The following is a 25,900-nucleotide window of genomic DNA, read 5'->3' on the forward strand; positions in this document are numbered from 1 at the left end:
ATGAATGTGTGCATGTGCCACCACCGGCGCCATTTTGCTGAAGACCATCAGATGTCAATCTGTGCATGCACCCCCACAAGGGCCATTTTGCTGAAGACCACTGGGAGATGAATGTGTGCATGTGCCACCACCGGCGCCATTTTGCTGAAGACCATCAGATGTCAATCTGTGCATGCACCCCCACAGGGGTCATTTTGCTGAAGACCATCAGATGTCAATCTGTGCATGCACCCCCACAGGGGTCATTTTGCTGAAGACCACTGGGAGATGAACATGTGTAAGCGCCGCCAGCAAGGGTGGCGCTAACGCGAACTTTAAGAAAGGAGGCTCGTACAAAACGCAGATGGGCCATGTCAGAGCCGAAAACCCTACCCACAGTGCTGTCCCGAAGTCCCACCCTGATGCACAAAGGGAATATTGCACCAAAACATGCAAAGTGAATTCAACAAGAACCAGGTTGCGGATTTCTTCCCCACAGGTATCTATTAAATCAGTATAAATGCGCCATATTGGCCATACCTTTATTTTAACATACTAAATCGTGATGACCGGTTTCCTAGTACACACGTTTTTGCCACATTTTTTATGCATTTTTTCCCCATTCAGAACTGAAAAAATTGACACGCTATGGATGTGAAACTGCTTCAAATATTCTAGGAAAAATTAAGCAGCAGGTACATGAGACTTCAGGAATCTCACTTTGCTGGTACTGTAAAACGCTGCTTTTTTTCCTTGGCAAAAACGCATTGAAAAAAAAAAAAAATCACGGTAAAACCACAACATGTGAACAAGCCCTTAATCTTCTTTTTTCTTTCCACAAAATGGATTTCAAACCCAATCGCAAAAAAATGCCAATGAGACACAGATTTTTTTTGCAGTTTTACAGTGGTTCTGACACGGATTTTAGCACACTATATACACTAAAATCCCCGTGACATTTGATCCTTGTGAACATGCCCTTATGTCTGTTTCCTTTGTGTTGTGGTTTGTGTGTAGGTATGAAACTTATCTTATTATTGGAAAGTAGCATCTTTCTTTCCTAGCTTGCACACTCTCGGTAAATTTGTCTTGTGTGAAACAGAAAATCCTACACAAGGAGTAGGGAGAGGAGGGGTGTGCAGCTGCAGAATATCCGCCTTAGTGGTTTAGTGTAACAGAAGAGGGAGAACAGAGGGGAAAAGTCTAATTGGCTCAGAACAGATAACTCACTAGTGACATCACCCCTGAATTAATGATCTAGTGTATGAAAACATACAGTTTCTGAAGCCGGAGCATACTACCGATTGTAATCTACAGCTGTTTAAAGTATCTAGAGTAAAGGTCCACCTTTGGTGAGTTTTTTCTTCCTCTTACTTAAATGCATATATTTTTGGCTAAAAACAATTTTTTTTAATTGGGTTTCATTAAAAATGTTACAGTGTTTGCCTTCTATAGGTTTTGCTATTGCTGGATGCAGAATGGGTTAACTGAGAATCTGCCAGTGAGCTACTTTTGACAGTTCAAAGTGAGAGTTTGTAACTTTTTGATAACTTTTTTATCAGTCTTTTTCTGAGCTCCTCTCAGCTGAAAGTTGGATGGGCAGTAAAACAAATAGACTGTAAAAGCCAAAAGAGTCGAAATTTTTTTTTTTTTTTAATGAAACCCAATTACAAAAATGATTTTTTTTTCTCAATAAAATCAGTGTTTTATCATCAGTAGATTATCACTACAGGACTAGGTGCCTAGTGTCTTCTTGTCCTCCCGCTCTGTATAACCCCGCCCCCACCACTGATTAGCAGCTTTCTGTCAATGTGTAGTATACACAAAAAGCAGCCAATCAGTGATGTGGGCGGGGTTATACAGAGCTCAGCATTCAGAGAACTGCTAAATGTGCAGTAGAGAAAACAGGGATTGTATGAAAATGACAGCAAGCAGCCTAGTAAGTGACACATCGTTGGAATCAGGGTCTCAGTACCTACATCATGCTGCTCTCAGATTACATAGCAAAAACCTGGTGACAGATTCCCTTTAATAGAGAGAACCCTGATCCCCACCATTTAACCTTTATGAGAGAGTGATCGATAGCAATCAAGGCATCACGTAGGGGTGAGACTTCTTTTGCCTGTGATCAACAATATAGAAGTTCCATAAAATGTATAGACTGGGCATAAATTGTGAAGTTGCGAGTACCGCTTACCTTTAGACTGCGGTGCGGGGTGATTTGGCCATGAAGATCTTCTTGGCTCATAGGCTAAATCTGTAAAAGGGTATATTTATATATTTTACAAATCAACTACCCAAATTAAGGATCCATCACCCTCTAAAATCAAAAAGTTAGCACCCATAGACAGTGGCGTAACTCGAAGCTCTTGGGCGCCAACGCAAAATCTCCAACAGGGACCCCAACTATAACAGGTGTTTATTAATAATAATAATAATAATAATAATAATAATGTTTTCATATGGGCCAAAGGCGACTTTTGGGTCCAGTAGGCTCCAGGACCCGGGTGCGATTGCAACCCCTGCACCTATTATAGTTATGTCTCTGCCCATATGACACATTAATACCCACTCCCATGATTCTCTATTGTGATCTCTGTTGATTATTAACAACTAAGTGGAGTTATCAAGAAATATATTGGCCAAAAAAAAAGAAGCCAATATCTTACACTACTGTAATATCCATAGAAATGTCCAGTAAAGATAAAAAAATAAGGATTTGGCAACAATTTGTACCTTGAGTCAACCATAAAGGACAAGGAGACCTAGGTAAAGAAAAATTCAAAGAAAAAAAAAATGTCCATTTTTTAAACTTTTTCTTCTCGAAGGTCTCCTGATGCATATTATTTACACACAACATATTTTATATAATATAAAATGCAATAAATACCTGGCCTGTTTGTGATTCTTTGAGTTGCTTCAGGATAAACAGATGTGTTTGGAAATATAAAGCTTGCACCTCCTAAAGGAAATTAGGACAATTCTAAAATGAGCCACTCGCCTCCTAAAGTTTCAAGTAAATGAGTTTACATGAGTTAAAGGGAGTCTCTCGGCCCAAAACTGACAGTATAAACTAAGCCCTTGAGCTTGTAGGGGATATTCCCCCTATAAAAATCGCACCTTCGGTATACTAATCTCTGCCTCCCTTCTACAGAAACTGAATTTTAATCAAATATTTTAATTATGGTGTTTGGTGCACCCTGGGTGTGACCAAGAGGCTCATTGCACTGCTTTGCACACTGGATTTGCATGACCCGCCTACCTCACTGGTGATTGGCTGTGGCTTGCCTGAATTAAGAGCTCACTGCAGAGAAGGCTCTGGCAAGCCAGCATTGTCAATCATTAGTGAGGGGGGCGGGAGATGCCAAGCCAGTGGGCGGGACGCTGCACTGAGCCTCTTTGTCACACCCAGGGTGCACCATATCTGATTACAATTTATCTTCTGCAGAATGAACAAAGAAAAGTGTGATTTTCATAGGGTCTATTTCCCCTACCCCTATGTACTTACTGTCAGTTTGAGCTGACAGACTTGCTTTAAATTATGTTTTACCTTTTTACTACTCATTATGATAAATTGTTCATCAAACACAAGGAGGATATATTTGCCTACTTCAGTTTTTTTCTGGATAAGTTAGGGAAAAATCACAGACAAAGCATCAGTAAAATTTAACACAAGTTGGAAAAATTATTTCTGGTCTAATAACTGGGACAAGTTTGCATTTCTACTTATCTACTAATTGAGAAAACAAAATTAGTACCCATGAAATTCTAACAATGCCAATCCAACAGTACCTATCTCCCTGTTCAAAATATGTGCTTAAGGGGGTACAGACTTACTAAACCAGCTTGGTGTACGTGGATCCCCCAGTTGGTAGAACTATTTAGGATGTAACCAGGCATTTTGGGCATTGCAAAGAAAAGGTATTTAATGGGGTTTCCAATAATGATGGCCTATTAAAGAGCAAATTGATTTGCAGGCCTTCTGGTCAGTTGTTCAGGGCCAACGATCCTCCAGAGCCCTGTGATCATCCATTTACTTGCTGGCACTCTTCTGGTTAATAGGACTAAAGTGACTTTCCACAATGATGACTTTGTGCCCGGCCTACAATTTAGAAGAGGCGCTGGCAATTCCGACAGGTACGATGAGGTTGGCAGTGTTTCCATCCAGTGGCTACAGACTACTGACCAGAGTCCTATAAATTGATTCGCTCTACTCTGCAGCCTATCCTTTACATAGGTCATTAATATCAGATCAATGGGGGTCCAACTCCCGGTATCTCAGCCGATCCGGTGATTGAAGGGGATGTAGCAAACTAGAAAAGGAGCAGCTCCATACATAGTCTAGTGGCCATGAATGGTACTGCAAGCTCTTGCCCATTCACACAGCTTACAGTGCACGATGCAGGGAGCTGCGGCAACTTCCAAACCTTTCAATCGACTGATCGATTGAAGGGTAGGCCATCAATGTTAACATTTCTACCGTTCACTTGCAGTAAATATCTAAAAACAAGGAAAATAATTAATTCTCACTATGGGACAATGGTGAAATAACCCTGGTGGCCAACCATGAACTCCAGTAATCCTAAGGCATGGCACAGATCCAGACACAAAATGCAAGAAACCAGGAGAAAAAATAAATTGGCCTGGGAAATATATTTTTTTAGCATGGATTCTCTCTTAAAATTAGGATAAAATTCTAATGAATTAATGACATTGGAAATTGTGACAGAAGAGCTGGACAATATAGATTTGATAACCCAACTCGCAGATCTATCAATGTATTTATTACCTGTGTTTCTAGCATGCATTAATTGTGGCGAGTTTTGTAAGGCTTTATCAACATCATCTGAAGTCAAATGTGGAAGAGGAGCTGCAAAACAAAACAAAGCAACACCAAATTGAAAAAAAAAAAAAAGAAAAATGAAGAGGTCCTTAAAGAAAACCTGTCACCGGGTCAAAAGTAGCCAGCTTGTGCTCTTATTTTATTCCCACTGCTCCCCTGAATATTTTTATTTTTTTTAAATCCACCATCTGAGTCCATAGATATGGGCCTTTTTATTTAGTGCTATTTTTTTATGAACAAGAGGGTGTGACTCACAGGTTAATTATGCAGTTAATTAAGCCCCTGAGCATCCCGTGAGACACGCCTCTGAGTTTCCTGTGATCCACGCCCCCTTTATATAGACCATAAAAATTAGCACTAAATAAAAACGCCCTATGGAGCCGTACTGCGGAGTTTAAAAAAAAAAGAAAAGAACAAGAAATAGAGAACAGCAGCGAGAACAAAATAAAAACAAAAACTGGACACTTTTGACCCGGTGATCATCAGATCCTCTTTAAACTAAAAAAAAGTTTAGTATCTTTTTTTAGGAACATTTTTGAGAGTAAAACATTACTATATAATTAACATAGTTTGAAATCTGAAAATATTTTACCTGTACATAAAATATTTTATAGAGAAGATTCTTAAATATCGAAAAATGTTCAAATTTGCAATAATAATAATAATAGTATTATTAATCAAATACTGAATATAACTTTTTTATCTGCACCTTTTTTTCCATTTTTTCCTCTTTTTATCTTTATTTTATCTATATTTCTGCTTTTCTCTTATTTAGAATTATTTTAATTATTTTATCAATAAGAAATATTACTTAAAACAAATAGTATAGATTATTATGATTGATTTTCTGACCAACTCCTCATTCAATTTTAATTAATAATAATTATTAATATCGTTGGATAATGCTAATTTAATTCATTTTAAACAGGTTGCTTCATTTTTGTAGATGGATTGAAAAATTGCCCCGAGCTCCTCCAAAGCTGCAGAGGTAAAGCTGCGTCTGCTTGCAGCATTGGAAAGTGTACAGTTTGGGCCAGTGATTCATCCGTGCTGCTGGTCTGAACTGTCAATCATCAGGAGCACACCATTCCCTGGTAAACAGGAAGCCAGGAGGTAAAGGAGCGGTGGCGCTCCTGAAGAAGCAAAATTACAAAACCAATTTAATAATATCCAGATTTACATTTATCCATAATATTACCATTGAAACTTCTCCCAAAAATATCTAGTAAAAAAAAATGATTTGTCATTTTTGGGGGCTTATGTGCACTACCATATTATAATTTGCTATAAACTCTACTTTGCATAGAGCCTTAAAGGGTTAAATCGGTCACCAGATTTCACAATACAAACTGTATACTTTATGAATTTAAATTTTACACCTGATGAGGCTGGTGCAATTACTTTGTAATTACTTTGAATGGTTGTACATGTATGATCCAGATATTAAAATGAGCATTTTATGAGTCCAGCTGGAGCCAGAGCTGGACTCTTAAAATACTCATTTTAATATCAGGCAGGAAAACTTTTAAATATGATTCTGCAGCCACACTGACAATGATTTTCAAAGTAAGTACACCAGCTTCATCAGGTCTAAGATTTCTATTTATTAATGTATGCAGGTTGTATTGTCAGATCTGCTTTAATGCAGCACCAACATTAGTCTGAGGACCCCACTGCACCAGGGGCGTAATGAGACTGGGCCAGTGCGAGAGGGGGGCCTGCCAACATCAGCAGCTATTTCAGCTGGATGTGCGTTTGAGGATGCACATTAAGCTGAAATGTATTGCGGCGCAGAGACCCGTCAGGTCCCTACACTGCAATACATGCTGCCGGTACACGGAAGTTCTGGCTTCTGGCTTCTGTGCAGGCTATGGAAGAGGATGCCACACGACTTGGGAGTGGGGGAATATGAATAGAATCGTTTTGTTTTTTTTTATTAGTTGCAGGAGAGCCACAGAAGAGGGACTTTGTTACTGGAAGAAGCCCAGGATGGGGCACTTTATACCAGAATGTGGGACATATTTTACTGGATGGGGCCCAGGATGGGTGACGTTATACCATGAAGGGAACCAGGGTGGAGGACATTATAACAGGATGGGTGACATTATTGCTGGAAGGGACCCAGGATGGGGGACATTATACCTGGAAGGGGCCCAGGTTGGGGGACATTATAACAGGAAAGGGCTAAGATGGGGGACATTATTGCAGTAAGGTGCCCAGGATGGGGGACATTATAACAGGAAGGGGCTAGGATGGAGGACATTATTGCTGGAAGGGACCCAGGATGGGGGACATACCAGGAAATTCCCAAGGAAGGAGGACATTATACCTGGAAGGGGCTCAAGATGGGGGACATTATAACAGGAAGGGGCTAGGATGGGGGACAATATTGCTGTAAGGGACCTAGGATGGGGGACATTATAACAGGAAGGGGCTAGGATGGGGGACATTATTGCTGGAAGGGACCCAGGATGGGGGACATACCAGGAAATGCCCAAGGAAGGAGGACATTATACCTGCAAGGGGCCCAGGATGGGGGACATTATAACAGGAAGAGGCTAGGATAGGGGACATTATAACAGGAAGGGGCTAGGATGGGGGACATTATTACAGGAAAGGGACACAAGATGTGAGACATTGTTACATGAGAAGTCAAACATGTATGTCTTCACACGATCTGGAATGCTACCAGGACCCATCGGACTCAAGTTACGCCACTGCCCTTTACCTACATGTACTGTACGTTGTAATATCCTATAAAGGCCAGCTAAGCTTTTGTCTATTGGATTTCATATGAATGTGATAGACAATGATAGATGAGAATGTCTTCTTGATATGGTGCTGCATATGCATAAAAATATATCGATACATGGCCTCCGGCTACAGGGTCCTGCTTTGTTCTGTGTATAATGTCTAAACAAGAATTGTACAACCTTAATGTTTTGAAAAGACTATTATTAATTATTGTCTGGGCTTTAATAATAATAAAAAAAATCAATAAATCATCTGTGACCTCTGCCAAAAACATAAAAATAAATCACAAAATGTTCTTGTTTTTTTGCATAAAAATTGTTTTGTTCGTGTTTCTAGAATATATTGTTTCCATTTTTTTTTATATTATTATTTCTTTTTTTGTTAGTTGTTTGGTATATGCATTGGTTTTTGTATGCAGATCCTCAACCATTTAATAGAGTACAGAAATAAAATAAAAAATACCATGACCCTTTAAATAATTATTATTGTATATAGAAATGTTGACCATTAAAAAAAAAAGGCTAAAAAAGATTAAAGATAAATTAAAGGGGTTATCTAGTGAAGACAACCGCTGTCCATCTGGTCGATTAGTGAATATGGACATCTTAGAGGGAGAACCCGGCCTTGAACCCTCCTCTCTGAGCCAGAATGGAGCTTGGCTGGCCGTAGCTTCCTCTGAAAGATCAGATGTTTAATGAGGATCCCAAGAGCGGGATCCAGGGAGATCAGTTGATCACACTGGTGACATTTTGAAAAGGGGTTGTGTCTAATTAGATAACCCTTTAAAAATAAATAAATATTTAATAATTAGGGCTCTGTTCACAATTGCATTCAGGAGTTCCATCAAGATTTCTGCCAAGCGTTCCAATATTTTTGACAGCAAGAGTAATGAATTTTGTAGAGCCGACCCTGTTGTCCAAGATATCTGAAGACCAATGAAATCAGTAAGAGGGTCAAAGAGGTCAATCAATATCGGTTTTGATGTTGGAAAATGGATCCATCACAGCACTTATGGCTCCAACATAAACAGAAACTAATGCTAGTGGGAACACATACTACGTGTGTAAGGCCATGTTCACAATGGCTTCCATTAACAGAGCCATGGTGGATCCATTTTGAAGCAGATCATCCTGATCTCATTGACTTATAATGGTGTTCATCAGGTTTCCGACAGGTTTCTATCATCATTGACGGCAAGAATAGTGGTAGAATTTTGACTTATCTTGAGAAAACCCAATGGAACCAAGAACATTAACGTGAACAAAGCACAAAAGGAAGAAAATAATGAAGAGTATGAAGATTATGAAGAGTAGCAGTCATTGGATAGAATATGACATATGATATAGGATTATCATACTTTCTCTGAGGTAGTGAAGATGAGACAGGAGGATCTCTGCATTGTAGCATGACGTGAGTCTTTGAAAGTCTTCTTTGGTCATTTTGCACAGTTCTTTCCCGTCGATGTTTTGGAAAAGCATCACATCAACGTCTGGGAGTCCATATTCTTTGATTGCCCATTCCAGCCACTGTCGGACGTGCTCTGTGCTCCACAAGGTGGGGTCTGCAAAGGGACAAATAGAAATAAAAATCTTAATTTAGATTGCCATGTTTTATGGATACATTTTTTTTCTGATTCTAGGCCTTTCTCTTTTTGCCTGTATTGTGATCTCGATCTTTAGTGAACCTGAAGTTGAGTTTGACGTATGAATCCGTCAAGTCAGTAATCCAATGTTGTCTTGATGTGCTGAGTTAGTCCACCATATTTCTTTTTCTTAATTTTTGTTGCAATGGATTAGTTTAATTCATTTTGGTAAAAAGACAACCTTCACTTTGGCCACTCTACTATGATCTGACTTCTTTATGTACAGTTAGGTCCATATATATTTGGACAGAGACAACATTTTTCTAATTTTGCTTCTAGACATTACCACAATGAATTTTAAACAAAACAATTCAGATGGAGTTGAAGTTCAGACTTTCAGCTTTCATTTGAGGGTATCCACATTAAAATTGGATGAAGGGTTTAGGAGTTTCAGCTCCTTAACATGTGCCACCCTGTTTTTAAAGGGACCAAAAGTAATTGGACAATTGACTCCAAGGCTATTTCATGGACAGGTGTGGGCAATCCCTTCGTTATGTCATTCTCAATTAAGCAGATAAAAGGCCTGGAGTTGATTTGAGGTGTGGTGCTTGCATTTGGAAGGTTTGGGTGTGAAGTAAACATGCGGTCAAAGGAGCTCTCCATGCAGGTGAAACAAGCCATCCTTAAGCTGCAAAAACAGAAAAAACCCATCCGAGAAATTGCTACAATATTAGGAGTGGCAAAATCTACAGTTTGGTACATCCTGAGAAAGAAAGCACTGGTGAACTCATCAATGCAAAAAGACCTGGGCGCCCACGGAAGACAACAGTGGTGGATGATCGCAGAATAATCTCCATGGTGAAGAGAAACCCCTTCACAACAGCCAACCAAGTGAACAACACTCTCCAGGAGGTAGGCGTATCAATATCCAAATCTACCATAAAGAGAAGACTGCATGAAAGTAAATACAGAGGGTTCACTGCACGGTGCAAGCCACTCATAGGCATCAAGAATAAAAATGCTAGACTGGACTTTGCTAAAAAACATCTAAAAAAGCCAGCACAGTTCTGGAAAAACATTCTTTGGACAGATGAAATCAAGATCAACCTCTACCAGAATGATGAAAAGAGAAAAGTATGGCGAAGGCATGCTGCAGCTCATGATCCAAAGCATACCACATCATCTTTAAAACATGGCGGAGGCAGTGTGATGGCTTGGGCGTGCATGGCTGCCAGTGGCACTGGGTCACTAGTGTTTATTGGTGATGTGACACAGGACAGAATCAGCCGAATGAATTCTGATGTCTTCAGAGCCATACTGTGTGCTCAGATCCAGCCAAATGCAGCCAAACTGATTGGTCGTCGTTTCATACTACAGATGGACAATGACCCAAAACATAAAGCCAAAGCAACCCAGGAGTTTATTAAAGCAAAGATGTGGAATATTCTTGAATTGCCAAGTCAGTCACCTGATCTCAACCCAATTGAGCATGCATTTCACTTGTTAAAGACTAAACTTCAGACAGAAAGGCCCACAAACAAACAGCAACTGAAAACCACTGCAGTGAAGGCCTGGCAGAGCATCAAAAAGGAGGAAACACAGCGTCTGGTGATGTCCATGAGTTCAAGACTTCAGGCAGTCATTGCCAACAAAGGGTTTTCAACCAAGTACTAGAAATGAACATTTTATTTACAATTATTTAATCTGTCCAATTACTTTTGGTCCCTTTAAAAACAGGGTGGCACATGTTAAGGAGCTGAAACTCCTAAACCCTTCATCCAATTGTAATGTGGATACCCTCAAATGAAAGCTGAAAGTGTGAACTTCAACTGCATCTGAATTGTTTTGCTTAAAATTCATTGTGGTAATGTCTAGAACCAAAATTAGAAAAATGTTGTCTCTGTCCAAATATATATGGACCTAACTGTACCTTGTACGTCAAAACCTCAAATATCACCACTTTGAGAAGACCATTCTTTGAGACAACTACCCTTCTAGAGGACCATTTTGACTGTAGTTTTGGGTCGTTGCTTCTAAAAGGTTTTACAGTAATTTTTTACCCACAATTACAAGAGTTGACCTTATAGACTTCACAGCTCCCAGCTATTGGTGACCATTCTGTCATTTGAAAATTTGAATGCAAGTTCAACCTGTGTCCAAAGGTGCATGGGATGACCCTACCAGTAAAGGGGTTGCCCAGGAGAATTTTTTTTTCTTTTAAAGGACTCAATCTGGTATAAAAAAAAATAAAATAAAACTAATTCAACCTTCTGATGCCCGGGCAGCTTACCCAAGGCTCTGCTGTTTCCCAGCCTCAGCCAGTGATTGGCTGAGTGGGCATTTTTTGCTATTTCCATGGGTTAAGATCAGACCAGGAAGTAGAGTTTACCACTTACTTGGTTCACATCGAAACCGGAGCTTCGGTTGATCAGTGAGAGTGAATACCACTTCTTTTTTTATTTCTAATTTAGATCAGTCTAAGACTTTTTAAATAATTTTATCTTCTAGACAACTCCTTTAAGTTTAGTAAAAATATGAAAGACAATGTCAGATCCCTATGTGGCCGCATGGTGTTCGATCCAGTGGTGCATGATGTTTGACCCAATTTCGGACTGTCAACAGTCAAGCAGTACAGCTCATACATTTTTCATTAAGGTTTTTTTTTTCTTTTATAGTGATTTTTTATATATTTTTTAAAATAAAGAACAATGACAGCTATATATTTTGAAGTTACTGGCCCTCGATGCAAAATTCGTACCAGCTCCCACCAACTGTCATGTGTAGAGATGACCGTTATTCACAATCATTCATCCGGTGCCTCTTCCTTGCGGATTCGATAAAGTGGCTTCTTCTGACCTTCATTTTTCTGAACCATAAAAGCACATAAAAATGTTAAACATAAAAAAAAATCCTTATACTCACCTTACCACTTACTTCTCCGGCCACTTTAAGTTGTCCATCTGGCCTTCTCTGTATCTTCAGATCCCCGCCACCTGCGCTGAAGCCCTCAAGCCACTCATCCTACATCTGAGTTTGGTGAGACTTTGGTGAAGCCCCAGAGAGTTCTGCTCATGCGCACAAGATCATGGTGCACGATGTGACATCATGAAGCCATGACCTTTAGTGTGTTTGTAAAGAATTCACCTAGGTCTCATCAAAGCTCGGGCTTTCAGCACAAGTGAAGATGCAGCGAGGACCAGATAGGTGACTTAGCGGGGCGGAGAAGTGAGAGGTAAGGTGAGTATAAGGATTTTTTTTTATTTTTGAAGATTTTGATGGGCATTTATGGCTCAGAAAAATGGCGGCCAGTGGTAGCCATCTTGCTGAATCTGCGTGGAAAGCAAATTACAAAAATTCCGCATTTTAGTGAATGTGGATTTTTGTAAAATTTTAATCCAATTCAATTCCACTTGAACTTATTCATTCCTCTCTAGTCACATGCCATTCATAGTACCAGGGGCTACCAGTAGACAGAACAGGCAGAGCTTTTGGAATAATTTAGGACTTGGGTGTGACTACAGTCACTGCCCTGCCTATAGTTACACCCCTGATTAGAAAAATGTTTACTGATACACCCAGTTTGGCATTTTTGAACCTGTCACCAAAGTTTAAGGGCTTTTGGACTCCAGATTATATTGAAAGTGGTGCCTCTGGGATCTCTACTAAATCTTTTGCAGGGAGTCCTTTTTTTAAAGAGATTTCCATTTACCTTCTAAGGGCACCAACATTTGCTGTAGCACATTTTCATTCTACCTTTTTTTTTATAAACTTCTAAAGGTCATCAACATATATTATATAACTATTTGAAGAACGAAAAAAAAATAAAGACTGCTTATATTATTTCAACCTCCTAAAACTTCAAGAAGGAGCTATTTACGGTTTGGATTAACTTCCCGGCTGCCACGGTTCATAATATTTCTTCTGTAGCCCAGTAATGATTAGTACTACGTATTTACACAGTCTAGAAACTTTAAAGACAATCTGCACAATTAGCTATTCAGGAAAATATGTGCTTGGCTTTGCCGCTGATCCAGCCCTTTGCTGAGCAAGCACATCCAAGCAGTGAAAGAAGAAATGTGAAAACACCTGGATGTGGGACAGCAGCCTCGCTTTTCGCCCCCCAAAAATTTCAGGACCATTCATCACGAATTTTCGTTAGAAAATAAATATTTCCAAGCTGCTGTTGAAAACCTTGAAGAGAACAAGAGATCTGGAAGGGCCGCGAGTTGAATTCATTCTCACAATTAACCTTTATGATGGAACGTTTGCTGGCTCGAGTAGACTATACAAAAAGTCCAGCCAAAAGAAAAAAGGGCCATAGGCAACACCCATCCGGTACGAATCCAAAAAGACTGGAGGTATTATGAATACACCATGAGCCCTTCCTGCCAAAGTGTCTGCAGATCTGCTGAACAACAATCAATTCCAAAAATATTTGTTACCGCCGAGTCTATGACCTCAACGCTTTTAACAAGAAGAGATCGGTGATATGAAAGCACGTTTCATATTTTTTTTGGTTTACGATTACTAGAAATCTCTTTGAACTGAGAAGGGCAATTCGGGATCAAGTTGACGAGCACTCAGATAATGCGAAAGATTTTGGAGTTGCTCTTATTTTAGCGAGCGGGGTGATCAGATAACAGCCATGGTTGTATGCCAACTGTAGAGAAAATGACAGCTGGAATGTGACTGGAGGTTTCATCGGCCAACATCTCTACCCAGTAGCGTAGCTACCGGTGGGGGCAAAGGGTGAGCTTTGCCCAGCCAGAGCTATACTACCCTTAGCTTTATTGGCATGTGTAGCACAATCTCCCTGCACTATTGCTCTCAGCCATGGCCAAGGTGCCAGCATACGCTCTGTAAGGTCAGAATCCTGGCATGGCGACGTCATCGCGCCGTGTCGGGACTCTGATGTTTTGTGCATGCATCGGTGCCTCAACCATTGCATCATCCTGCCGTGGCTGAGAGCAGTAGTGCAGGGACATCAACGCATTGGTCTGTCCAGTGAACTCGTCGGAAACCTGGATTAGGTGAATATATGACATTTTTTATTTTCTTAAAAACTTTTAGTGTGACTGTGGGGGCATCATACAGTGTGGGGAACCCTCATATAGTGGGGAGGGGGGCTCTCATATTTTAGGGGCTACTGTGGGGGTCCCTCAAAGTGTGGGGGCCATTACACAGAGTGAGAGATAATGTGAGGGCTATACTATAGTATGGGGGCTTATTTGAGGCTCATCGTAAACTGAAGGCACTATTGTGGGGGCTCTCATACAGTATGGGGGCTAATTTTGGGGCCCTTAAAGTATAGGGACTATTGTGGGGTGCCCTAATACAGTATGGGGGCTAATGTGGGGGCAAAATACAGTTTAGGAATAATGTGGAAGTCATCATATAGTGTGGGGACTATTGTGGGGGCCCTCATACAGTATAGGAGCTAATGTGGGAGCCCTTAAAGTGGAGACTACTGTGAGGGCCATCATAAAGTGTGGGGACTATTGTGGGGGCCATAATAAAGTGTGGGGACTAATGTGAGGGCCATTATAAAGTGTTGGACATGTGAGTATATCATACTATGTATAAGGGAGCTGTGGGCCCATCATACTGTGTATAGGGGAACTGTGGGAACATCATACTGCATATAGGGGAGAAGTTGATCCATCACACTGTGTATGGGGGAGCTGTACATGAGGGGACTCGGGGGACATTAATAAATGTTAAGTGGGGACTTAAACATTATTGCTATAGATTATTGTTAAAGGGGCCCTCGGTATTGTAACCATCAAAGGTGCACATGAGGCATTAATACATTCTAGGGGCAAAATGTGGACATTGTTTTCTAGGACACTTCACTTGCCCAGGATATTAATATTTTCTAAGGGGCAATTTTACCATCTAGAGGGCATTTTTCTATGTTAAGAGGCGCAGCAGTCAGCCTTATTATATGGGGCAGTAAGAGGAACCCTATTTTTGTACCACACAGCAAGTGCAGGAATAGGAGCACATACAGTAGCAGCGAGATGAGGAGCTTGTTCAGGATGGGAATAGACAGAAACGGAAAAGATGGGAAAAGTGAACGACTCCATCAGAAAAAACGTCTGCTGTAAGTCACCATCTATAATTGTACAATAATCTCTTACATGTTCTTCAGGACTGATATCTACCACTATATGGTCACCATATGACAGTAATATCAGTGTTGGTCTTTGTATAGAAATTTATTTTCAGTAACGGCGTGGTCATCTGTTGAGGTTCTCCTATACCCACTATTAAGGTTTGCCACTGTAGTTGTAATCAGGGTTACCTGTTTAGGGGCACACTCAGATGTTTTGCCCCCCTGAGCTGAACTCCTAGCTACGCCTCTGCTCTTACCTTTCCTTTGCGATAGTTTACAAGAGGAAACAGGTAACTTCTAAGAAAGAGAACGTAGTACAAGAGCAGAGGGTGGACAACTTCAGGGATATTTGAAGCAGGATTCTCAATCATTTGGGAGACCCTACATGGACCAACAGATTATTACAGTTGGTCCATCCATTATCTGAGCACTCTAGAATGTTTAGCATATTTTTGGGGTTGTGTGCAAATGGTCAACGTATTTGATCAGTCTTGAAAAGTGTTGGTCACTTGCTTCACATCTAAATGTCCAATCTATACTCAGTACTAGAGATCTACATTGTTTTTGATACTCCTCTAAGTTTATGTACCACTAATGACAACCAAGTTCCAAGAAGAAAAAGTAAAGAGGAACAAGGTAACTTTTAAGAAAGAGAACCAGTCATGACAGCAGAAAGTGGACAACTTCAGGGATATTTGAAGTAGGTATGTCAGTCATTCAGGAGACCCTACATGGACCATCGGATGATTATAGATGGTCCATCCATAATATGAATGGTCTAGAAGGACTAGAATAATTTTTACGTTGTGTGCAAATGGTCAATGTATTTAATCAGTCTTGAAAAGTGTTGATCACTTGCTTCTAAATCTCCAATCCACAGTCAGTATTGGTGGAGCGACCATGAGATCTAAATAGTTTTTGATACATAAACTTGGAGGAGTAGAGTATCGGCTGGAGCTCTCTCTTAATCAAAATTCTCCCCTCATAAAGCACAAACTGTGATCTCAGCCAAAGAAATAAAGCACACTATAGCTTGGAGGATCGTAGATTTCAGGGGTTGCAATAATCGGAGTCTCCTTTTGATATGGCTCTTGGGACAGGGGTGAGTTGGAAAACCTTCTGTCAACACAACCGTAGCAATGTAGAGGCGGTATAACACTAAACAAGAATGGTTCTGGGTAACACAAGAAGTAGGAGAGATACCATCTTGATTTTGCTTTCAAACCCCACCTTTTATCAGAGCCTCATCTTCACCATGTGAGCTAATAGTCAGAATTGAACATCTCAATGCAGGTGTTTGGGGGATACAAGAAGGAAATCAAAAATTTTTCTTTTAGGTTGAGAGACTCTATACTTTTGTCGAAAAGCAAAGATGACCTAAATGGCTTTTCCAAGAAGACTTACCAGCGGGCACAATCACTCTACGTTCATTGGTTGTCATATTGGGGGGTGGTATGTGTTTTTCTTCTATGTAGCTGCCGTAGTTGATTCCCATCGGTTCTGATCCGCTGCCCATTTTGCCTCCTTTTGCCAAACTGCAGTCATCTGGGGAATTCCTAGAAATAAAGGCCAGTATGCTGTTAGGCTTTTTAGGAAAATGGAAAATTACCATACATTTTATAATGGTAAATACCACTATTTATACTACAAAAAATGTTTTAAAAAAAAAATGAGAACTATAAAATCTTTAGTCTCCAGATGACGCGTGATTCCCTGTGCAGTACCTTATAGTGTCTCCCACCTTCTAGTGTACCATACAGTGCACATATAATTTAATCACATCACATACAAATAAATATGCCATACAGCGCCCATAGTTTTGAATCACACTGTGCAAATAAACATACCATATAGACTGGTACCACCCCATACAATACCTAAATTATTCAGGTATATAAATTCAGTGTACAAATAAACATTCCATACAGTGCTAGATAAAACCACCATACAGTGCCCAACTAATTCAATCATACAGCGTCCAAAAAAAAAAGCATGAGAACAGCACAACAACCATATGGTGCAGAAATAGTTCAGTCATATACTACATTAATAAACATGCCAGGCAGTACCTAAGAACAGTACCACTGCCATATAATGCACAAATAAGTCAATAATACAGTGCAATAGTAAACATGACATAGTGCAGTGCCCAACTTCAATCATACAGTTTACAATTATACATGCCTGATTTTCACAACCAAACAGTAATGATTCAATCCCATAGTGTAAAAATAGACCTACTGTGAAGACACAGCTTTCTAATCTTAATCAGCCAGACATTTAGATTTGTTAATCCAAGAGAAATACACTACTGTGTTTTTGTTGACTTGCAAATGTATGTGTATTTCTGTGGCTGGTCAAGAAGGACATACTATTAGTATGACCCTGATTGTTGTCTTCTCTTCGGTCAGTGAGCAATGATGTTAATATGCTAATTACATGTTATACTAAAGCCAGCTGAATGTTGATTTTAAAGAGCCCCCTGCTATACTATGTAAATTGATTAGCTTAAACAATGAGACCTGAGTTAGCCCTGCACCTTTACCTCTGACCTGTGACTGATGACCTTAGCCACATATGTAAATATAAAAAAAAGGTTTCTCTATCCTGCTGCAATGAGATTTGAAACAGAGAATTGAAAAAGACTTTACAAGGAGAATCAAAGATCAGACTCTCTAGAAACCATCAGCTTGGTAGCATGGCTTTACCCAAAGAGACACAGATTTGGATTCTACATGATTCCAGTTTAAGGGTGTATGGCCCTGACTGGAAAGATACGGATCTGCTCCACTGACCATCAGAGAGCCCATGGATACATTTGGGGAGACCATGTTGGGATGATGAAGACACCTGGCCCCATGGATATGTTGTTTGGGGTTGCCAGGTGGGACTTTCCGGTCGTCTGGAACCCATAGAGACAGTCGGGGAAGCCAGATTGGGACCAGCCGGTCATCTGGCCCCATGGAAACTCTTGGAGAGGTCAGGGTGGGACCCTCGGGTCTCTTGGCCTTGTACCTCGATAGACTGCTAGCTTCCTAAGCTTGGTGCTACCTTCTCTCTGTAGGGGGCCCGCCAGAAGATTGGGGTCACTTGTTGAGGTAGTTGGCCCTGGAAGTCCCAAAGTCGCAGCTGTTCTATCCCAGGCAGGCCAGCGGAAGGGTGAGACTGTGTAATTTTGCACCATCTTGGGTATTTTGCTGTGACTGTTTTATGTGTTTATTGCCTGTTTTGTGGTTTAATAAAGTATTGCCACACTGTTTTACCCTCACTCTGTGTTGTCTGAGTAGTATTATGCCCACGGAAGAACCAGTGTCTTCACACATACCATACAGTAACTGAGGGCAGTCACACTACCATATAGTGCAGAAATAATTCAATCATACTGTTAGAACCCTCTTGTTTGTTTTTCCATCTTGTGTTTTGCGGTCAGGTGACCACCTGCCTTTATATTCTAGCTCCGCCCTCCTGGCTGTGCTGGACTTCAGTGTTTGACTGTTTCTCTAGCCAGGTGCTTCTGTGCCTTTCTCTATCAGTTCATTTGGTCCTTCTGGGACCTTTAGTACCTTTTTGTCTTTTGTCTTTTTGTGTTCTGCAACAACTTCTCTGTTTAGGAGGTGTCCCATTTTTGTCCCAGTCCTTAAATCTTTTAGGGACCCTTCCCCTTATGCTATAGGTCTTCGTTCAGACTAGCCGAGGACTAAGGTGGGTCTGTTCGCTAGGAACAGGCAGCCCACTACATCGTAGGGATTCAGCTTAGTCTTACTGTAGGGACAGCTTTCCCCTATCTTTCCTTAGTACTTGTTGCAGATCATAACAGTAAGTCCAGCCAAAAAAAAATAGAGGGAAAGAAATTCGGGGATCAGTATGGTTTCCGTCCAGGATTTGGCTAAACGCCTGCAGGGATTGTCTCTGGAGGTAGCCAAGTTCCAGCAACACCTGAGTAGCTGTTCTGAAGCGCATTTTGTGAAACCCAAGGTAGGACTGCCAGATGTTATGGTAAACAGCAAGATTTTTTCCTTTAAAAATGCTTGTTTGTTATATTTTCGTTTGAGACCAAGGTCCTCTGGGAATGAATCACAGCGCATTGGTTTTATTATGTCACTTTTGCGCAAAGAACCACAGGGGTGGGCCTTTTCTCTCCAACCTAATGATCCATGTTTAAGGTCTGTAGAAGAATTTTTTTCTGCTATGGGGCTATTATATGATGATCCTGATCGAGTCTCATCTGCTGAGGCAGAACTCAGGCGTTTGAATCAGGGGTCAGGTGATGTTGAAAATTATTGCACACACTTCAGAAGATGGGCCTCGGAAGTTAGATGGAATGATCCTGCTCTGAAATGTCTATTTCTTGCTGGTCTGAGTGAAAGGGTTAAGGATTTGCTAATTGCATTCCCCGCACCTGAGACTCTGCAGGATGCCATGCAATTAGCTGTTCGTGCGGATAGGAGACTGAGATTTAAACAGAATGGGGTAAAGACTCCTGTAATGCCAGGTCCTAGTCCCAAGAAAATCAGCTCTGACGGCGGAGAACCGATGGAGGTTGGGGCGAAGTCGCTCCCCTCTCAGGATAGAGACCAGAGGTTTGCCGAGGGATTATGTCTTTATTGTGGTAAAGCTGACCATTTGATTAAGTATTGTGAGCTTCATTTAAGTAAAGAAAAAAAAAGGTCAGCTACGCCCGTATAGCTTGTTTACGCTCTGCAGGAGTATTTCTTTCTGGGAGTAATACTTTGCAGGAAAATTTGATTGAATTTCAGGTATTTGTGGATTATGGTTCAACACTTAATGTGATTGATAAAGGGTTTTTGGAAAAACTTAAATTGAAATCCAAACCTTTGTCATCACCTATTTCTGTGATTGCAATTGATAACACTCCCTTGAAAAGTATTACTCACAAGGTTGCTGCATTTCCCCTCACTATTAATGGAGTTCACCAAGAAATTTTGGACTTGGTTGCATTAGATAATTTACCCTTTCCAGTCGTTTTAGGTTTGCCTTGGTTAAAACTGCACAATCCTTTTCTGGACTTGTCTACTAATGTGATTAGGTCCTGGAGTCTGAAGTGCTATGATAAATGTTGTAATGGTCGCATTGCGGCTGTGGAAAAAGGGGAATTACCTGTACCTATTCAAGATTTTTTCGGAGGAGGAGTCGGAAGTTTTACCTCCTCATAGGGATTATGATTGCGCCATTGAGTTTGTTCCGGGTGCTACTCTTCCCAAGAGTCGCTTGTTTAATCTGACTATCCCTGAAAGAAAGGCCTTGGAGGAGAACATACAGACTAGCCTGGCTGCTGGTCACATTAGACCTTCTAAGTCGCCTGTGGCAGTTGGATTTTTCTTTGTTAAAAAAAAGGACGGGGGTTTACGTCCATGTCTGGATTTTCGTGAAATTAATAAGATTACCGTACGCAATTCCTACCCATTGCCGTTAATTCCTGACTTGTTTAACCAGTTAGTGGGGGCCAAGTGGTTCTCTAAAATTGATCTCCGGGGGGCATACAATTTGTTACTAGTGAAGGAGTGTGATGAATGGAAAACTGCTTTTAACACTCCTGTGGGTCATTTTGAGAATCTGGTTATGCCTTTTGGTCTTACCAATGCACCTGCATTTTTTCAGAACCTTATTAATGACATCCTGAGACCTTTGATTGGTAAGAATGTGGTTGTGTATTTGGATGACATTTTGATTTATTCACCAGATCTAGAGTCCCATTGGCAGAGTGTACGTGAAGTTTTGCAGTTATTGAGTGATAATTCACTCTTTGCTAAGCTGGAGAAATGTGAGTTTGCTGTGCAGAGAATTAGTTTTTTGGGCTACATTATCTCCAGCGAGGGCTTTGAGATGGACCCTGTGAAGGTTCAGGCTGTGCAGGAATGGCCTAGGCCTATTGGTTTGAAATCTATACAGAGATTTTTGGGTTTCGCCAATTATTACAGGAAATTCATTAAGAATTTTTCTGTAATTGTTAAGCCTCTAACCGATCTCACCAGGAAAGGTGCGAATACGACCCAGTGGACTACTAAGGCCATTGAAGCGTTTGAGTATCTCAAAGAGAGGTTCAGTTCTGCCCCTATCCTTATGCAGCCTGATGAGACCAAGCCTTTTTTGGTCGAGGTCGATGCTTCATCGGTGGGGGTCGGAGCAGTTTTGTCTCAGGAGAACAAGGATGGAGTACATCCATGTGCCTTCTTTTTGAAAAAAACTTCGGAAACCGAACTGAATTATGATGTTGGAAATCGGGAGTTGCTGGCTATTAAACTCGCGTTTGAAAATTGGCGTCATTTTTTGGAAGGCGCTAGATTTCCTATTCAGGTGTTCACAGATCATAAGAATTGTATCTATCTGGATGCTGCCAAGCGCTTGAATGCCCGTCAAGCTAGGTGGGCATTTTTTTTTCTCAGTTTCATTTTTCTGTTACCTATATCCCTGGTACTAAGAATGTTAAAGCCGATGCTTTATCTCGCAGCTTCTCTCCTACGGTTGGTGCCGAGGAGGAGGAGAGCATTTTACAGAAAGGAGTTGTGGTGGCGGCATTGGACTCCGTTTTGGAGAATGGGATTCTGAAAGCTCAAGATGATGCTCCATCTAACACTCCCCATGGGAGGTTGTTCGTGCCTAGAGCCTTTAGAAGAGATTTGTTTGTGGAGTGTCATGAGTCTCGGTTGGCAGGTCATCCAGGAATTTCGGAGACTAAGAGACTTATCAGTGGCAGTTTTTGGTGGCCTGGATGGCAGAAGGAAGTCATCAAGTGGGTGCGTCAATGTACTGTGTGTGCTAGGTCAAAGGCTTCACATACTCCTGCTGCGGGGTTGCTTTGCCCTCTGGAGGTTCCTAGTGCGCCTTGGACGCATCTCTCTATGGATTTTATTACTGATCTTCCTGTGTCTGAGGGTTTTACTGTCATCTGGGTGGTCGTGGACCGTTTTAGTAAGATGTTTCATTTGGTTCAATTCATTAAGTTGCCCTGAGCCAAGACACTAGCTAAGGCGTTTGTTAAGGAGATTGTCAAGCTTCATAGCGTTCCCACGGATATTGTTTCTGATAGAGGACCTCAGTTTGTGGCTCGCTTTTGGCGTGCTTTTTGTGACAGGTTGGGAGTCCATTTGTCATTTTCGTCTGGTTATCATCCGGAGTCTAATGGACAGACTGAAAGAAAGAACCAGGATGTAGAACAGTTTTTGCGTTGTTTTGTGGCGGACAATCAAGAGGGGTGGTCTGAGTTTCTGCCTCTCGCAGAATTTGCTCTTAACAATCATACATCCTCCTCTGCTGGGTGTTCTCCTTTTTTTTGTTGTACTGGGAGACATCTGTCTTTTGGTTCATTCTCCAAATTGTGGTCGGCGGTGCCGGAGGAGGAGAATTTTTCCGGTGATTTGGAGAGAGTTTGGACTAATGTACGTTGCAACCTTCAAGAGGCTAACAAGAAGTCCAAGAAGTATTTTGACAGGAAACGTAAGGAGGTTTTGTTTACTGTGGGTGACATGGTTTGGTTGTCCTCAAAGAACCTGCGGTTGAGGATTCCCTCTAAAAAACTGGGTCCTAAGTTTGTGGGTCCATTTAAAGTGCTTCAGGTTGTTAACCAGTCTGCTGTTAGGTTGGATGTTTCTACTTCCTGGAAGATTAATCCTGTGTTTCATGTTTCCTTGTTGAAAAAGGCTGATGTATCGGATAGGGACGCCACTGTCTCAGTTCCTCCTGTGGTGGAAGACGGCGAATATGAAATTTCTCGTATCCTGAATTGTAGATGGCATAGAGGGAGATTACAGTATCTTGTCTCCTGGAAGGGTTTCGGTCCAGAAGTTAACTCCTGGGTAAGGGCGGATGATGTATCTGCTCCTAGGCTTGTTAGAGCTTTCCACAGGAGGTTTCCGGATAGGCCTGGGCCTGGAGGATCCGGAGGATCCTCAAAAAAGAAGGGGTACTGTTAGAACCCTCCTGTTTGTTTTTCCATCTTGTGTTTTGCGGTCACGTGACCACCTGCCATTATATTCTAGCTCCGCTCTCCTGGCTGTGCTGGACTTCAGTGTTTGACTGTTTCTCTAGCCAGGTGCTTCTGTGCCTTTCTCTATCAGTTTGGTCCTTCTGGGACCTTTAGTACCTTTTTGTCTGTTTGTCTTTTGTGTTCTGCAACAACTTCTCTGTTTAGGAGGTGTCCCATTTTTGTCCCAGTCCTTAGTTCTTTTAGGGACCCCTCCCCTTATGCTATAGGTCTTCGTTCAGACTAGCCGAGGACTAAGGCGGGTCTGTTCGCTAGGAAGAGGCAGCCCGCTACATCATAGGGATTCAGCTTAGTCTTACTGTAGGGACAGCTTCCCCCTATCTTTCCTTAGTACTTGTTGCAGATCATAACACATACAGTGTAGTAGTAAACATAACATAGTACCCATATTATTAAATCCTACAGTGTATAAATGATCATAATGCACAGCCCTGATTATTACCACCATACTTCTAAAATATTGCCATATAATAATAATATTTTTTATTTTTTATAGCGCCAACATATTCTGCAGCACTTTACAATTTTAGGGGGGACTTATACAGACAATACAGACATTACAGAATAAGCATAACTCAGGTATTAATAGGAGTGAGGGCCCTGCTCGCAAGCTTACAGTCTATGAGGAAATAGGGGAGACACAAAAGGTAAAATGTACATATATTGTATAATACAGCCTTAATATACTAAATAGGGTAAGTACATAGCACTACATGAACTGGTCGCCAGCCAGTATGTGTACAGTACAGACAGAAGCTATTCAGTGCATGGATGGTATGAACATGAATTTGAAGAAAATTTTAATTTGCCAAACTAGGACAGTTAGATCAGTATGTTGAGGCGATACGCCAGTCTAAAGAAATGTTTTTTTTAGGGCACGCTTAAAACTGTGGGTATTGGGAATTAATCGAATTGTCCTGGGTAGTGCATTCCAAAGAATTGGCGCAGAACGTGAGAAATCTTGGAGACGGGAGTGGGAGGATAAGATTATGGAGGATTTTAGTTTTAAGTCATTGGCAGAACTGAGGGCATGTGTAGGGTGGTAGACTGAGATGAGGGAGGAGATGTAGGGGGGTGCTGAAGCATGGAGTGCTTTGTGGGTAAGAGTGATAAGTTTATATTGAACTCTGTAATGGATGAGCAACCAGTGCAATGACTGGCACAGGGAAGAGGCATCGGTGTAGCGGTTGGCGAGGAATATGATCCTGACTGCTGCATTCAGGACGGATTGTAGAGGGGAGAGTTTAGTAAGAGGGAGACTGATGAGTAAACAGTTGCAATAGTCGAGACGAGAATGAATAAGAGGTAAGAAAAGTTCTGATTCTTGAGAAGTTTTTGAGGTGTAGATGACACAAGCGAGTGAGTGATTTGATGTGAGGAGTGAAGGAATGATCTGAATCAAATATGGCCCCAAGACAGCGGGCTTGTTGCTGGGGAGTAATGGTTGAGCCACAAATGGAAATGGCAATATCGGGCACAGGTAGGTTAGTGGAGGGAGGAAATACGAGTAGTTCAGTTTTTGACAGATTCAGTTTTAGGTAGAGGGAGGACATAATGTTAGACACAGCAGAAAGACAATCACTGGTCTTTTGTAGTAATGCAGGGGTGATGTCCGGAGCAGAGGTGTATAATTGGGTGTCATCAGCATAGAGATGGTACTGGAAACCAAATCTACTGATTGTTTGTCCAATAGGAGAGGTGTATAAAGAGAAAAGAAGGGGGCCGAGGACTGATCCTTGAGGAACCCCGAGAGTAAGGGGAAGGAGAGAGGAAGAGGAGCCAGCAAAAGACACAGAGAAGGAGCGGTCAGACAGGTAGGAGGAGAACCAGGAAAGAACAGTGTCCTTGAGGCCGATAGAGCGGAGCACAGTGAGGAGGATCTTGTGATCCATGGTGTTGAATGCTGCAGAGAGATCCAGGAGAATCAGCAGGGAGCAGTGACCTTTGGATTTATCTGTTAGATCATTAGAGACTTTAGTGAGGGCAGTTTCAGTAGAATGTAAAGAGCGGAAACCGGATTGTAGAGGGTCAGGAAGAGAATTATCTGAGAGATAGCGGATTAGACAGGAGTGGACCAAGTGTTCCAGGCGTTTAGAGATGAAGGGAAGATTGGAAACAGGTCTGTGGTTAGCAGCACAGTCCTGGTCAAGGGATGTTTTTCTAAGTAATGGATGTATACTGGCATGTTTAAAAGAGGAGGGAAAAATACCAGATGAGAGGGAGAGGTTGAATATTTTAGTTAGGTGAGTGGTGACAGCTGGAGAAAGGGACTGAAGGAGATGTGAGGGAATAGGGTCACTAGTGCAGGTGTTAGGGCGAGAAGATGCAAGGAGCCTGGTCACTTCTTCTTCCGTGACTGGTTCGAAGTCAGAAAGTGAGCAAGATACAATGTAGGAGGGAGGACAATGCGTAACATTTGGGGTTTGTGAGAAAATTTCCTGTTGGATATGGTCAATTTTTTCTTTGAAATAATTGGCCACATCGTCAGCACTGAGGTTTGTGGTCGGGGCCTGTGGTGTTTGATTAAGGAGAGAGTGAAAAGTGTCAAAAAGGTATTTAGGATTACTGGACAGTGAGATGATGAGGTTGTTAAAGTAGGTTTGTTTGGAGAGGTGAAGGGCAGAG

General features: G+C 41.4%; 1 protein-coding gene across 4 annotated transcripts in view; it reads right to left on the bottom strand.

Moving 5' to 3' along the window:
• The window catches only part of ERG (ETS transcription factor ERG), a 337,905-nt gene that overhangs the window by 11,873 nt on the left and 300,132 nt on the right, over positions 1-25,900 (bottom strand). For 3 of the 4 annotated variants that reach the window (XM_073668418.1, XM_073668417.1, XM_073668419.1), the window contains 5 exons: positions 16,678-16,829; positions 8,934-9,137; positions 4,769-4,849; positions 2,870-2,941; positions 2,177-2,236 (listed from right to left, as the gene is read on the bottom strand). In XM_073668418.1, the coding sequence (XP_073524519.1) occupies positions 2,177-2,236; positions 2,870-2,941; positions 4,769-4,849; positions 8,934-9,137; positions 16,678-16,829 (569 nt within the window). The remainder of the gene's footprint in view (positions 1-2,176; positions 2,237-2,869; positions 2,942-4,768; positions 4,850-8,933; positions 9,138-16,677; positions 16,830-25,900) is intronic. The other variant, XM_073668420.1, reaches the window with a different exon arrangement.

Source organism: Phyllobates terribilis, unplaced genomic scaffold (genome assembly GCF_046119375.1).
Source record: "Phyllobates terribilis strain yellow unplaced genomic scaffold, ASM4611937v1 Scaffold_2__4_contigs__length_985480577, whole genome shotgun sequence".
NCBI classification, from domain to species: Eukaryota; Metazoa; Chordata; class Amphibia; order Anura; family Dendrobatidae; genus Phyllobates; species Phyllobates terribilis.